This window comes from Grampus griseus, assembly GCF_964374135.1.
Source record: "Grampus griseus genome assembly, chromosome: 15".
NCBI classification, from domain to species: Eukaryota; Metazoa; Chordata; class Mammalia; order Artiodactyla; family Delphinidae; genus Grampus; species Grampus griseus.
The window spans coordinates 34771196-34785555 of NC_139009.1; the positions used below are offsets into that span (position 1 = coordinate 34771196).

Below are 14360 nucleotides of genomic sequence, written 5' to 3' on the forward strand. Positions count from 1 at the left end.
AATAGTTGACTAAATGATGTAATTACATGCTCAACTTCACTTCACAGCTTAAAAATGGTAACCTGCATTCAGCACAGTTCAATGAATACTTACTCATAATTTCTAAAAAATAAACTTTGGTAAAAGAAAATACAAAAGGTAATTTCTTTAAGACTGACAAATGCTAATAAACATACATCCCACTTACAGTTCATTAACAAAAACCTAAAACAGTAACAAAAGGTACTGAGGGACCATATAAACCCAGTTAGCCATGTACATCATGAAAATTACAATAGAATCTAAAGTAGGAGTTTTTAAAATTGCTCATTTCTAATAGTTGGTAATTATTCTTAATCACGTGATTTCTGTGGCAATAATTCCTAGGAAGCAGAAAGCAGATACATTAAAAAAAAAATCTACCCAAAAGCTTCTTTTTAGGAATATTAGGGGAAATATATAAACATATGAACTGATAGTCCAGGTAGAGGAAGTTTAAAAAAATCAGTAGGTACTGGGTATCCGATATCCCATGGAAAGAGGACCAACAATGTATCAAGCAAAAGCTCTGCATCAGCAAAGCACCCAGCTTGAAACCCAGACACACACCAGTCAGGAAGTTTGTGAGATAAGGTTGCATGCACTGCTCACTCTTTAAGGGTCTCGACTTACATCCCTCAAAGCTGGTTTTATCTCTGCCTCTCGGACAGGGACATTATGAAAGAACCTTTCATAATGTGATTACAGCGCAGGAGAAGGGTCAGACATGCCTCTGAATGAACACATTTTCTTCTTGATGAAGTCGCAGAGGACACACTCCTTCACAAGCAATCATCTAAGGGAATGGATCATTTGCTATAAAGTTCAGTAGCAAGTTGCCTTACTGTCCTGTTGCTTGCAAAAATCTGGTTGGCTATGGGAAGCTGGGAAAATTAAATTTAAAGAAAAATTAAATGAGCCATTCAGAACAAAGGCAGCACTGTGTCATGTCGGAATACAGGCTGGGAAGCAGAAGAATCAGGTTCCTGTCCCAGAGCTGCCACAAACCAGCTTTGTGATCTTGGGCAAACCAGGTAACATCCAAGGGCTTCAGTCTCCCCTTGTGCAAGAGAGCTGGATAATATCATCTCTGTGAGCCTTCCAGCTCCAACAGTATGTGAATACAGCACTGAATACTCAGAATTATAAGCGAGCACCAGCTCCTCTCCTCGTACAGCAGCAAAAATCCCCAAATTGGAGTCTCACCACCTGCTGGCCTAGTATAAACTATACTCATGTATGGGGGATGGAAGTTGTCACCCCTTTAACAAAGGGCTGTAAAATCAGGATGGGCTTAAAGGAGCTGAGTTCCATGAGAAATCCTCTCCGTCGTCAAAATGTGAGCCCTCAAATATAAAATGGCAGTAGAATCCTATTCCTTTTTCAGTAGTGAAGGGTGAGTGGAGAGCAAGAGAAGCAACAGGCTGAACACCAGTATATCAGGTTCTATAGAACAACTTCCTTCATCCACTGAGAGAAAAGGAGATCATGGTTTTTATGATTCTTGTTAATGAGAAATCCAAGTTCCCAATTCTCCCCAACAACGCGGAGCATTCTGCCCGTAAGTCACTTCCCTGCCTCTGCAGGTCTCTTGTGGTCACATTCACCTACACTGTTGACGCGTACATTTGTAGCTTTGCCACTAGGTGCACAGAAGAACTAGTGATGCCAGGGCGGCTATGCCCTTGGAAGGAAGGTAGACCCTAGGTGTGGCCCCAGCACTCCAATGCAGACTGCATTCTTCTCTGTCATTTATATTTTTAACTCTTAAAAGTACTAAATACATAGGAATATGTTTAGTTTAAAGGAATTTCACGGAACAAAACTATATGTTTAAAAGCAGGAATCCTCTAGTAATATAAGTAATACTAATTTCTTGATAACTTTAGATTTCATTGACTAAATGTCCCTGCATTTTTTTAAATGTAAAAAAATTAATAATTTTTTTAAGAGCATTTTAATTTTTTTAGTAAAATTTAGCATGATCAAGACTAAAGTTTTCCACAGAGGGCAGGGTTTCAATGTCAGAACAGTGCCATCACATACACTCTTGTTCACTCACTCAGTCATTAATTTCTTCTCAAACATATATATGTGGGGTCACCACATGAATGGCGACATGGAGAAATGACTGGACCTTATTAGAATGGAAATGGATATTTTACAGAAAAACAGGATTCTATTTCTTATTCAAGAAGACAGTCATCAGAAGAGTTCTTTGGTTTATAAGAGCCTCTCTTTGTTATTGTTGTTGTTTTACAAACATCTCTTCTATTTTATATTAGTTCCCAATTTTAAAAAATTAATTCCCAATTTAACCTGGATATCCCATATAACTTCATAAGATTTGGGTGCTCTGTAAAAGGTGTCAGGGCAAAATGATTTTCACAGGAAGCTTTCAGGTCTTTCTCAGTTATAGTAAAAGTAAAATATGTTTCCCTTAATTTTGTTTTTAAACACTGGCCAACAAACCTAAAACACTAGATGTTTTAACTTGTCCTTGAAAAGTTGAGAAGTCAAGGGGCTCTAGCCCATATTTACTTCTTAGTGAGATGGTGAACATCAGTGAAGTAACCATTAATCATAGCTGGATTCCCCAGCAAAGACGCTGGCGCTGGCACTCCAGCCAGTCACCAGTAAGGACTGCAAGTAACTCTAGGACACTAACGCCTGTTTGATTTGGAAGAGAATAAGGAACATAATGAAGCTGGCAGTGTTCTGTTCCCCTCTGCCGTTCTCTGTCTCAGAGCCTTGCAACATCACAAGCCCAGCTGTTAACCAGATGCAAACATATCAGCCACAGAGAGTGTGAGAATAAAAATATTAGCATTATTTCCATGGAACTGGTCACATGGTTATTACAGAAATAATCAGCATTAGCATACTACAATATTTGTTTTGTTCTTAAATGTCATAACACCCTACGGGAGAAATTATCTTTATTTGAAAAAGGTTAAAAATGAAAGTACATGTTATGTATCTTTGCTGGAAAATGGTGGGAAATGGATTTGTTGAAACCATATGGAAAGGAAGAGGGAATCAATTAAAAACAGAAATCTAATAAATCTAAAATATTTCCAAATGAAATGCTTGTGGTAAGCTAATTTCTTATAAACACTGCACTCAAGTCACTTGAATAGTCCCAGATGGAACTGACTTTGTGGTCTTAAAAGTCAGCCAAAAAAACCAAAGTAACTACAACTTTATCATCAATGTAGAGGGAAACGTGAGATCCATAATCAACCAGTATATAAAGAAAAAATATATATATATTTTTTCTTTGCAAAATTTAAGAGGTTTGTGGAATTTTACTAAATAGACAATTTCATTTACATTTGAATTTTAAGTTTGTGTGTGTTCAATGGAGAAATAAAAATTCAAATGTTAATACTGAAGTTAAAAGTGAGGTAAAAGCTATCATTATTTATATAACTTAGAAAAATAAAAACATTTCTACAAATGCCAAAGTTTGGAAACGGATTGCAAGATCCAATTCCTATACTTTAATGAACTTTCTTCAGTTGACATCTGTAAGATTTTATTCAAGAAAAATGTTAAAATTGTTTTTTAAGTTATTAAAAAAATTTTTTTTAAGTTATTTAACTTTTAAATAAAAGTTTGTGATTTATGCTTTGACCAGAAATTATACCAGGTGGAATAAACAGCTACCCTACCTGTTCCACTGTCAATAATCCATCAGGAGATTCTGGCACAGACCGCATGGGTAGAAGCTGGCACAGTGAGCCTAACAGTAAAGCGACTTCCTTCATGCTTCTCCAACAACATACCAGCACCATCTGAGCAGTTACGTCACATGTTTTTCCTTCTTTACCTTAAAAAAAAAAAAAAAAAAAAACTATTGCAACACTAGGCACTTGATTACTCACATCCCAGGTTTCTTAGAACAAGCTTATTCATAATTTCCCCAAGAATAATCTGCTTGAACAAACCAATTTGGCATATGCTATATTTATTCAGGAGAAAATAACTAACATTTGTTGGGAATGTGTTATGGGTAGGAATCACAGTATTTTATTTAATATACTATATTCAAAATAAATTTAAAAATAAAACACAATATTATTCTAAAACCGAAGTCTAACCTTTGGAAGTTAATGAAACAAACTCTTCCTGCCTCTCAGTTATCCATAAAATATGACTATAATAAATGTATTTTATTATTTGTTTTGGTGAGGGTGGCTGCTATGTCAGTAAAAGAATAGGATACGACTTTTCTTTCAAAGGAAAATACAAATTCTCTTTCAAAATATATTTAAATTCCACGGTCAATTAGCTATAAGAATCCTTACTCTCTTCTTCTAGCTTTAGAAATATTTTAGTACTGACATTAAAAAAAAAATCCAAAAGAAGCTATTAAATTTAAAATGTAAGTTAACAAAATAAACTTTTTAACGTAATCCCATTTGTCTTTTAAAAGGCCACTAAACTCAAAGGATAAATGTACATACACTTAAATACATAAAATTGGTCTGAAATGATGTATACTAAAGAGGGATGAAGTAGGATTGAGGAGGAAATAAGAAAATGAAAGAAAACAAAATTAATTTGTTTTTAATTCATATTTATCTCTGTATTATTTGAAACTATTACAAGCATACATTTGTGTTATTTTGTGTAATTAAAAAAAAAAAATCATAAAGAGAAATTTTTACAAGACAATATCCCCATCTAGTGGAGAATGTAGAATATGTTATAAATAAATAAGATATTACTGCTTCTGATGACTTTTTACAGCATTATAGAAAATTATAAAAGAACTAATGAGAAAACAAACAGTAAGAATTTGAATTCTGGAGGCCTGGTACAACAGAGCAGCTCACATTTCTCTGAGTCATAAATTTGTTTCCTTAAAAGGCTGTTTGACTGACTACGAGGACTCTCACAACATCAAACCATAGTGCTGGGAGAAGCAGACTGCTCCCCAAACCCAAGTTCACTGTGCATCACTGTTCCTACATCACCTAGCTGTCAAGACAGGTTTCAGTACTCAAAGGCTTTTTGCTGAAGCACCTTATACACTGCACTGGTGAACACCATTTTCTGGTAAAGTCTTATAAACTCATTCCCCAAAATAAATCATTTATAAGCTCAAAAAAGACTTTATTTTCTAGAAGTGTACTACACACATTTGCAGCCTCTGATTTACTATAGAAAAAGAGCATTTTGCACATTTTATTTGTCGCTTAAATACTGACTACAATGCTGATTTTATATATACCTTTGATTTCTGCAGAAGTATCAATATTCGGTACACTGGCACTCAAGTCCTCCAAATCAAAGCTATCACATTCTTTCAAAATTTTAGCTCGATTGAAATAATCATTAGTATCTCGGGGCTGAATCTCATTCAAAATCGTCTGCAAGCGGCTTGCTGACTCTGAGGGAGAGAGATGAGATTATGTAAAACCCCAGTTCCACATCACATGAAGACGTCCCTCGCAGGTATTTGCCCTCAAAAATTTTGTAATTTTCAGGGCTTCCCTGGTGGCGCAGTGGTTGAGAGTCCGCCTGCTGATGCAGGGGACACAGGTTCGTGCCCTGGTCTGGGAGGATCCCACATGCCGCGGAGCGGCTGGCCCCGTGAGCCATGGCCGCTGGGCCTGCGCGTCCGGAGCCTGTGCTCCGCAACGGTGAGAGGCCCGCGTACAGCCAAAGAAAAATTTTCTAATTTTCAGTACTTGATAATTAGCACTATAAGAAGGGACTCACAGGATGGATAATGTGAAAATTATTTATGTAAGGTCTTCATGACACTTGAGTGTACTTTCAAAATATGGTGAATATTTTAAATAGGATGAAGATTGGACAAAAAAGCACAACAGAAACTGTCCATAGACAAAGGCTGCCATCTCCCTTACATTGCTTTTCTCAGTGTTGTCTAAGAATCTCAAATACAGTGCTCAAATAGATGAAGGAAGAGCAATAAATTTCAATGAATTTTGTTTTAAGAGGTAAGAAACCCCACTACCAACAAAAATAATCTTTTATGGCCCAGGAATACCATGAAAACTCCATATTTGGCTTTGAAATGAATAAGTAATATACTGCTTTCTAAGTTAGATTTCCAGTCCTAGTATTATATTAAAATTCATTTTTATTTCTTAGTAAGCACTCGCTGGATTAGGAAATGTAAACTTCACGAATGCAAGACTTTGTTCACTGCTCAACTGCTAGTACCTAGAACAGAAACTGGGTCATGGCAGAGGTTCAGTAACATGGGCTGAAGGAATTTATGGATGACTAGGTAATAAAGAGCTAGGCAGGCTCAGATTTTGAAAGAAAATAACAACAGGTAATCATCTAAAACCAATTAACAAATCAAAGAATGGGTTACTTACTGTATACCTATTATACACACTTATATTTTAGGTATTATGGGAAATACAAAGACCCAAACTGGTATCATAATGGTTCAGCCAACATCTTATGTTCACTTGTGGCTTCCATGAAATTTTGCCAAAAACAAATTTTGATAGCCACGAGAAAGTAACACTGGCCCAAAAAGAAACCATAGAAAGATTAAGAAAAAAGAGAGGGGTAAACAGAATAAAATTTTAAGAACCATTTTTGTGGCTTTCAGGGGAGACTTTTTTCAAAGAATTCAGAATGCATGGCAGATAACATGGGAAAGACATAAGAAAAATGGAGACAACCAGAGGAAAAAAGGCAAAATTAAGGAAAAGTTAGTGGACCATAGACAGTTTTTGAGACTGACAGATATTTTAAAACTTTAATAACAAACAAAATTTTAGCATACTCTGAAGGCCCTACCCACAACTGGTGACAAACATTCAAGATTTCTCACCCAAAATATATTGGTATGGCCTGATCCAAATATTAGCGATCAGACTGGATGTTCTTTATTCCTATGCACTGTTTAAGTAGGAAAACTAAACCAACAAATTTTAGTATTTAGACTATCAGTCAAAATAAATCTATAACTGTATCTTAGTATCATGAACCACCACCAACCTTCCAACTCATTTTTAGTGGAGAACAAAACATAACATTTTCTATGCAACCACACAACTCTAGATTAGTTTAATTATCGGCCCAAAGTATTGTATTGTATGATGCAGTGTGTGTTTATGATTTACTCAGTATGTTTTTAATAGAAGCCTCTCATTTGCACTCCAAAATGCATTCACCAACTTTACTTCAACACCAAAATATAAATTTACTTCATGATTTTCTAGGTGTTCAAAGGAACGTTCATGTTAGTATATACCTTTAACGGCCAATTCCTTCTGGCCTGTTGTAGTACAGATCCAGTAATCCCCTCACACTGTCCCTCTCCATCCCACCTGGGATCCGCAACCATCAACATCGTCTGCAGCTGACATCCAACCACCAACATCGTCAGGGCTCCTCCTTCTGATGTATTGCCAGGAGGTCAACAGTAGCCTAACACTACGTCATAATGCCTACGTCATTCACCTCACTTCACCTCATCACACAGGCATTTTATCATCTCACATCAACACAAGAAAAAGGGTGAGCACAATGTGGTAAGATTTTTTGAGAGAAACAGAGAGAGACCACATTCACATAACTTTTATTACAGTATACTGTTATAATTATTCTGTTATTATTGGTTATCATTGTTAATCTCTTACTGTGCCTAATCTATAAATTAAATTTTAACATAAGTATGTATGTATAGGAAAAAACACAGTCTGTATAGGGTTTGGTACTATCTGCACTGTCAGGCATCCACTGGGGGTCCTGGATCATACAGCCCTCAGATTAAGAGGGAACTGCTGTATACACATACCACCACGGGCATCCCAGGCACTGAATTTAGTTCCTATACTTTCAGGAATTGTTCATTCATTCTAACAACTATTGATAGTGTACCTCCTTCTGCCAGGCACTGTGCTAAGCACAAGGGAGGAAAACAGACAAGATTCCTGTTAAACTGCAACAACTCCATGAAGGAGAAATCTATGAGAAAGGGAGAATGCTAAGAGACAAGACTGGCAAGGTAGCAGGAGCAAAACTATTACAGGACCTGGTCACTAACGTATTTTAAATAAAAAGGAAGAGGGGGTGGGCAGAGCACAGGGTTAAGTAAAGATTATGTGTAACATGATAGATTATATGACTAGAAAAGATTACTTTGGATGTGGTAAAAAGGAAATGGAAGGAGATAAAAGTAGATGTGGGGAAACAAGAGAGGATAAAAGCCTACAGTAAGGTAAGAAGATGCAGATAAACGAAAAAGAGATTTGAAAGCTATTTAAGGGGCACCACTGAAAGAACGTGGAGACAGGCTAGATATAAGGAGCAAAGGGGAGATGTCAAGCAGCCCTAGGCTCCTGACTTGCATAAACAGGTCTCTGGTAGGGCCATTTGCAAAAATACAAGAGTTGGGAAGGAAAAGACAGATGAAAGTTCATGAGTTCGGTTTTGGGCATTTTGACTATCTCCTCCAATTTTTTTTTTTTTTAAATTAAATGGTCTTTGTATGTCCAATGGTCTTTGCCTATTCAGATTTCTAACAAGTTGCCTTCTCTGACTGAACCCCATCAACTTCTCTCTAATTTTTATACTGCCTGCCAGAATACAACCCTGGTAGGTTGTATTCTGAAATGATATATTATAAAACCCAATTCATCCCAGAAGAGGAAGTACCTTGCTGATCACCTGGCTATTTATTTATTTTGGTTATTTTTTCATAGTTAAAAATATTACTAAAAAGGCAGAAATATCACTAGTCATAATAATAATTTCTTTTCCCCCTATTTAGCCTCTGTATCTCTCTGAAGAAATGATTAGGGGAAAAAACATAGTAATTCTAGCTTTCTTCATTTACTGACCTGCATCAGTGTCCATGGGGATGAGGCCTTCTGGGGAGGAGCTCTGAATAACTGGAGACACCACGGCGGAAAGCCTGTAGGACGTCACAAGGAGCTTCTCCACCACGGGTCTCCACTCATTCACCAACTGCAGGCTGCTGCAACAAAGACATTAGGGTAGTTTACACTAAGAGCAAAAATCACATTTTCAAGATGAAATTAATAGACAAAAGGGGTCAAAAGAATTTGGGTTTCAAAATCGTGCAATCTATAAAATATTTAAGACATAAAAATATGTGTATATATGTATTTTTTTAAATAAAGTTATTTATTTATTTATCTTTGGCTGTGTTGGGTCTTTGCTGCTGTACACGGGCTTTCTCTAGTTGCGGTGAGCGGCGGCTACTCTTCGTTGCAGTGCGTGGGCTTCTCATTGCAGTGGCTTCTCTTGTTTCAGAGCACGGGCTCTAGGCGCACAGGCTTCAGTAGTTGTGGCTCGTGGGCTTCAGTAGTTGTGGCTCACGGGCTCTAGAGCACAGGCTCAGTAGTTGTGGCACACGGGCTCAGTTGCCCCGCAGCATGTGGGATCTTCCCGGACCAGGGCTCAAACCTGTATCCCCTGCATTGGCAGGCAGATTCTTAACCACTGCACCACCAGGGAAGCCCTATATGTACATTTTAAAATCTAATTTTTAATTACCTTTAAGGCAATATGTTCCTTTCCCAGGACACATTCCAATAAGTGTTTAAAGCTCAGAAGTGAGTACTGAGGAAAGAGCGGGGGGGATATACTTACTTTAGAGCTAGCTTCCGCAAAGCTCCTGTTATACAGTGGACCCGCCCGTACATTGGAAACGATGCTGCTGCCTGAAGCAGAGAATTTTCAGCCCGAGATACTTCTTCCTCAAGATTTTCCAACAAGCATTTGATAACTAGAAAAAGCAAAAAAACCCACCAAAACCCACCAAAATAACGCCAGTTTAAAAACACATTTACAAATTTGTACACAGCACAACAGTTTCCACGAAAGCACCCAACTCAGTTGAACTTTATACTAGAGGTTTTTGAATGAAAAAAGAGATCTTTCAAGGTTATCCAGCCTGTTCTCCATTTCCAGTTAAGGTAGTACTGTGTCTTTGCCCTAACTTCCTGGATCCATTTACAGCATTCATTCTGGATCATTTCTCCTAGACATCCTCTACCTGGGTTAACAGACCCCAGGCCTATGTGCCATGTGCTATTTGGACAGATTTTAAAAAACAATGGCTTTACTGATCTATTACTCATATACCATACAATTTATACACTTAAAGTGTACAAGTCAAGGATTTTTAGGATATTCACAGCTATGTGCAACCACCACCACAGTCAATTTTAGAACATTCTCATCCTCCCCCCCTCAAAAAAGTCTCACCCATTATCAGTCACTCCCCTCCCTGCACCTCTCACCTTCCCCAGTCCTAGGCAACCACTTAAGCATTTTCTGCCTATTCTGGACATACCATATAAATGGAATCATACAATATGTGGCTTCTTTCAAAGTTCATCCATGTTGTAGCATATATTAATATTTCATTACTTTTAACAGCTCAGTAACAGTCCATTGTATGGACCTTTTATTTATCCATTTATCAGATGATGGACATGTGAGTTGTTTCCACTTTTTGGCTATTAAGAATCATGCTGCTATGAACATTCATGCACAAGTTTTTGTCTGGACATAGTTTTCATTTTTCTTAAGTATATGACCATTATGGACTGAATGTTTGTGTGTCCCTGCTTGCCCGCCCCGCAAATTCATGCTGAAACCCTCACCCTCAATGCAAAGAAATTTAAAGGTGGAATCTTTAGGAAGTAATCAAGTTTAGCTGAGTCATGAGGGTGGGACCCCCAGGATGGGATTAGTGTCCTTATAAGAAGAGGAAGACAGACCAGAGCTTACTCTCTCCTCCATGTGAGCACAGACTGAGACGGCTGCTGTTACAAACTAGGAAAAGGGTTCTCACCAGGAACCAAATCTGTTGGCACCTTAATCTTAACCTTCCCAGCGTCCAGAAGTGTGAGAAATAAATGCCTATTGTTTAAGCCACCCACTTTACGGTATCTTGTTATAGCAGCCTGAGCTGATTAAGACAATGCCCAAGAGAGGAACTGTGGAGTCATATGGTAATTATATGTTTAACCTTTCAAGAAACTACCAGATTGTTTTCCAAAGGGGCCAGACCATTCTACATTCCCATCAACAGTGTATAGGAGGGACTTCCCTAGTGGTCCAGTGGGTAAGAATCTGCACTCCCAATGCAGGGGGCCCAGGTTCGATCCCTAGTCGGGGAACTAGATCTCACATGCATGCAGCATATGGCATGCAACTAAGAGTTCACATGCCACAACTAAGAAGACTGCATGCCACAACTAAGACCTGGCACAGCAGAAGGGAGAGAGGGAGAAAGCGAGGGAGGGAGGGAAGAAGGAAGGAAGGAAAACATAGGGCAGTAATTACATGGTAGGAGGAGGGAGCTAGGATAAAGAAGAGGCTTCAAAGTTATGGGTGCTGTTGTATCAATACTTCTTAAGCTGAGTGTTATTACCTAGCTTGGGGACAGAACTTGTGAAATTTTTATATTATTACTATTTAAATCCTATATATTTAAATATTCTTTGTATGTTTGAAATATTTCAAAAAGTTTAAAAATGTCTTAAATTTGAAAGGCTTTACATGAAGTATGAACTCCCCAGTTCACCCCAATTGCAGACCTCTTCTTATCATCTTATCGGGGTCTCCTCTGGAATCCAGCCCTGAAGCAATTAGAGTTCGGCACATGTCATGTTCCATGGCACTGTCATCTCTCTATCCCCAGCTCTATGGCCACATTTCCACCAGAACTATCCATGGCCTCCTAATTTTCTCCCATTATTAGTTCTCTTTTTCATGGCTTTTTCTACTATCTTGGAGAGAATAATTGTCAACTCTCTTTCAACATCTGACCTCTGTTTTGTTTAATAAAAATCTCTACCTATCCTTATTTATAGTACAATTCCAAAATGAAGATTTACTTGGATAAAATTAACTACATGAACCCCCAACAAATATTTGTTTAAAATCATTAGATCTAAATCAACTCAGACCCTAGGTTTTGGAACTGGCTATATGGGAAGAGTAAAAGGCAAGGGTATGACAGCCAGTTAAAACATAAACCCCAACAGACAAAGGAACTCTGCTCTATATAGAATTAACAAAGATGATTTGGCTACAGTCATAGTAAAATTTCTGTAGAAAAAAAGTACATTTTTGGTAGAGAAAGAGGTCTTATTTAAATAAAAGCTCTATTAATGTACATTTGCATATGTACTTATTTAACGTGAATCCTCTATTTAGACGCAATATAGTTGAGTAAACTATTTATTTGAAAAGGAGAAATTCATGATATACTTATATGCTGGTAAACTACAAAGCTGGTAAACTCTTAAATAAAAAAAAAAACCACAAAGTGCTTAACCATTAGATAGCCCAACCATATTAATAGTGAAGAAAGTAAGATATTGGTTTTGATAAATAAGAGCAAAAGGTCATTTACTCAATACGAACCTATTAATGTGTTACTTTCCACCAGAGCAGCAGACTTATCCCCATCTCCACATGCAACCCGCTGAGTTTTTAAGTAAGCAGACAGAGATGACGGCAGAGCGTTCTGCCAGATTAAGAAGTTCAGTAGGTAGGAAGCTGTTACACAGTCATATGGTTTGGTGCTTGTGCTGAGCTCCAGTGCTGCCTGGAATAAGCCTTGTAGTTTCTCTGAATCCTAGGATAAAGCAGAGACTCAGTCATTATCACTTAAACATTTCTTTAATTTGAAGGAATAACACATATTTATGCCACACAACTGACAACCGATACGAACATTAATTCTCTGAATATAGGCTGGAGTTTGTTTTTTTTTTAGGCTGCGCCAAGTGGCACGCGGGATCTTAGTTCCCCTGCATTGGAAGTTCAGAGTCTTAACCACTGGACTGCCAGGGAAGTCCGGATAAAGCTTTTTTTTTTAAGTACCTCTTTCTTCAGCAAAAGTATACTTTTTCCTGTAGAAATTCTGCTATACTATAACCAGATCATCTTCGTTATTTCTATATAGCCCAGAGTTCTTCTGTATGTCAAGGTTTGTTTTACTGGGAGTCATGCTCCTGCCTTTCTCCCCACCCCCTTCCCATACAGCTAGTTCAATGGAGAAAAATACACATACATATGAAAATACAAATTCACCAGGCTGTTCCTAGCAAAGCTCCATGTATATGTGTGAAAAATAAAGTGATAAGATCAACCTCAGAAATTCTGCATTAGAGCTCCCACACCTATATCTCATCTAAACATGCACTCACACAGCCTGTCCTCAAGAAGACAGAACAAAGGGCAGTTCACTGTAATACACATGGAAAGGTACAGGGCTGAGGACAGGAGACATGGATCCTAGTCCCAACTCCACAGTTGACAAGTTGCATGTTCACCACACTGGAACCTAGGGTTTCGTTGCTCAACAATATTGATTCTACTAGGATTATCTCATAACTGTCTAATATAAGGGAAAAAATCATTATCTAGGTATACCAATATTTAATAATGTCTTCTAATATCAAATAATAGACTCAAATATCAGCCTATTGCTATTTAAATTCTTTGCTATTTGCTGTTTAATTTTCTATGACCTAAAAAACTGAAAGACAGTGGCTAAAATTCAAATCTAAATAAATATTAGAAAGAATCAATTAAGCATCTCAACCATTTTTTGTAACTGACAGTTAAGTCCCTAAACTAACCAACCAGTTAGTAAGAAACAAAATAAATAGCCTTTGGAATCTAAAAGAGCATCTTTGTTCTATCATCTCAGGTCAATCAAAATATAAAGACCTTGGATATGTAGCTCCACAAGAAAGAAGGGCAAGAGACTAGGTGAGTAGTAAAGTCATATATTAGAAAGATATGCCATCAAAATATGAATATATAGATCCTTAGAGAGATTAGGCTAGCATTCAAAAAATGTTTTCAAGTTAGCTATATTAAAAAAGTTAATTACATATTACATAGGGTATACCCAAAGAAAGACTTTGAAAATATAATACATAACTAATATTTTAAAATCTTGAATTTAAAATCTTCAATCTGGGACCATTTACTAATACACAAGCCAGACCAGATATATAACTACCAGAATCCTATAGCAAGCTATATGTGCTACTAAGTTTCCTGAATTCTTTAAGTTGTGTCTATATACCAAGCATGTGTTTATCAAATTAGATACACAGAGCCCCCCTGAGGGGCCTTCATAGTCCATGTAAGGACCAGGTCTTTCATATAGGTGCCATAATATATACCTTTCCCCACTCCAGATACTCTCAAAATACTAGCCAGGAATGAGGCATAGTTATACATATGATACGAAGCTACAGTGAGATGAATGGTAAGAGGCGAGGGTTGGTGGAAGGGGAAAGAGAGAAAGAGAAAGCATCTTCTTTAAAAATGCTTATAAAGTA

General features: G+C 37.3%; 1 protein-coding gene across 3 annotated transcripts in view; it reads right to left on the reverse strand.

The window, feature by feature from the left end:
- Positions 1 to 14360, reverse strand: part of THADA (THADA armadillo repeat containing) — a 314312-nt gene that overhangs the window by 255616 nt on the left and 44336 nt on the right. For 2 of the 3 annotated variants that reach the window (XM_082672020.1, XM_082672018.1), the window contains exons 17-21: positions 12424 to 12637; positions 9634 to 9769; positions 8859 to 8995; positions 5258 to 5416; positions 3693 to 3850 (exon numbers count right to left, since the gene is read on the reverse strand). In XM_082672020.1, the coding sequence (XP_082528146.1) occupies positions 3693 to 3850; positions 5258 to 5416; positions 8859 to 8995; positions 9634 to 9769; positions 12424 to 12637 (804 nt within the window). The remainder of the gene's footprint in view (positions 1 to 3692; positions 3851 to 5257; positions 5417 to 8858; positions 8996 to 9633; positions 9770 to 12423; positions 12638 to 14360) is intronic. The other variant, XM_082672019.1, reaches the window with a different exon arrangement.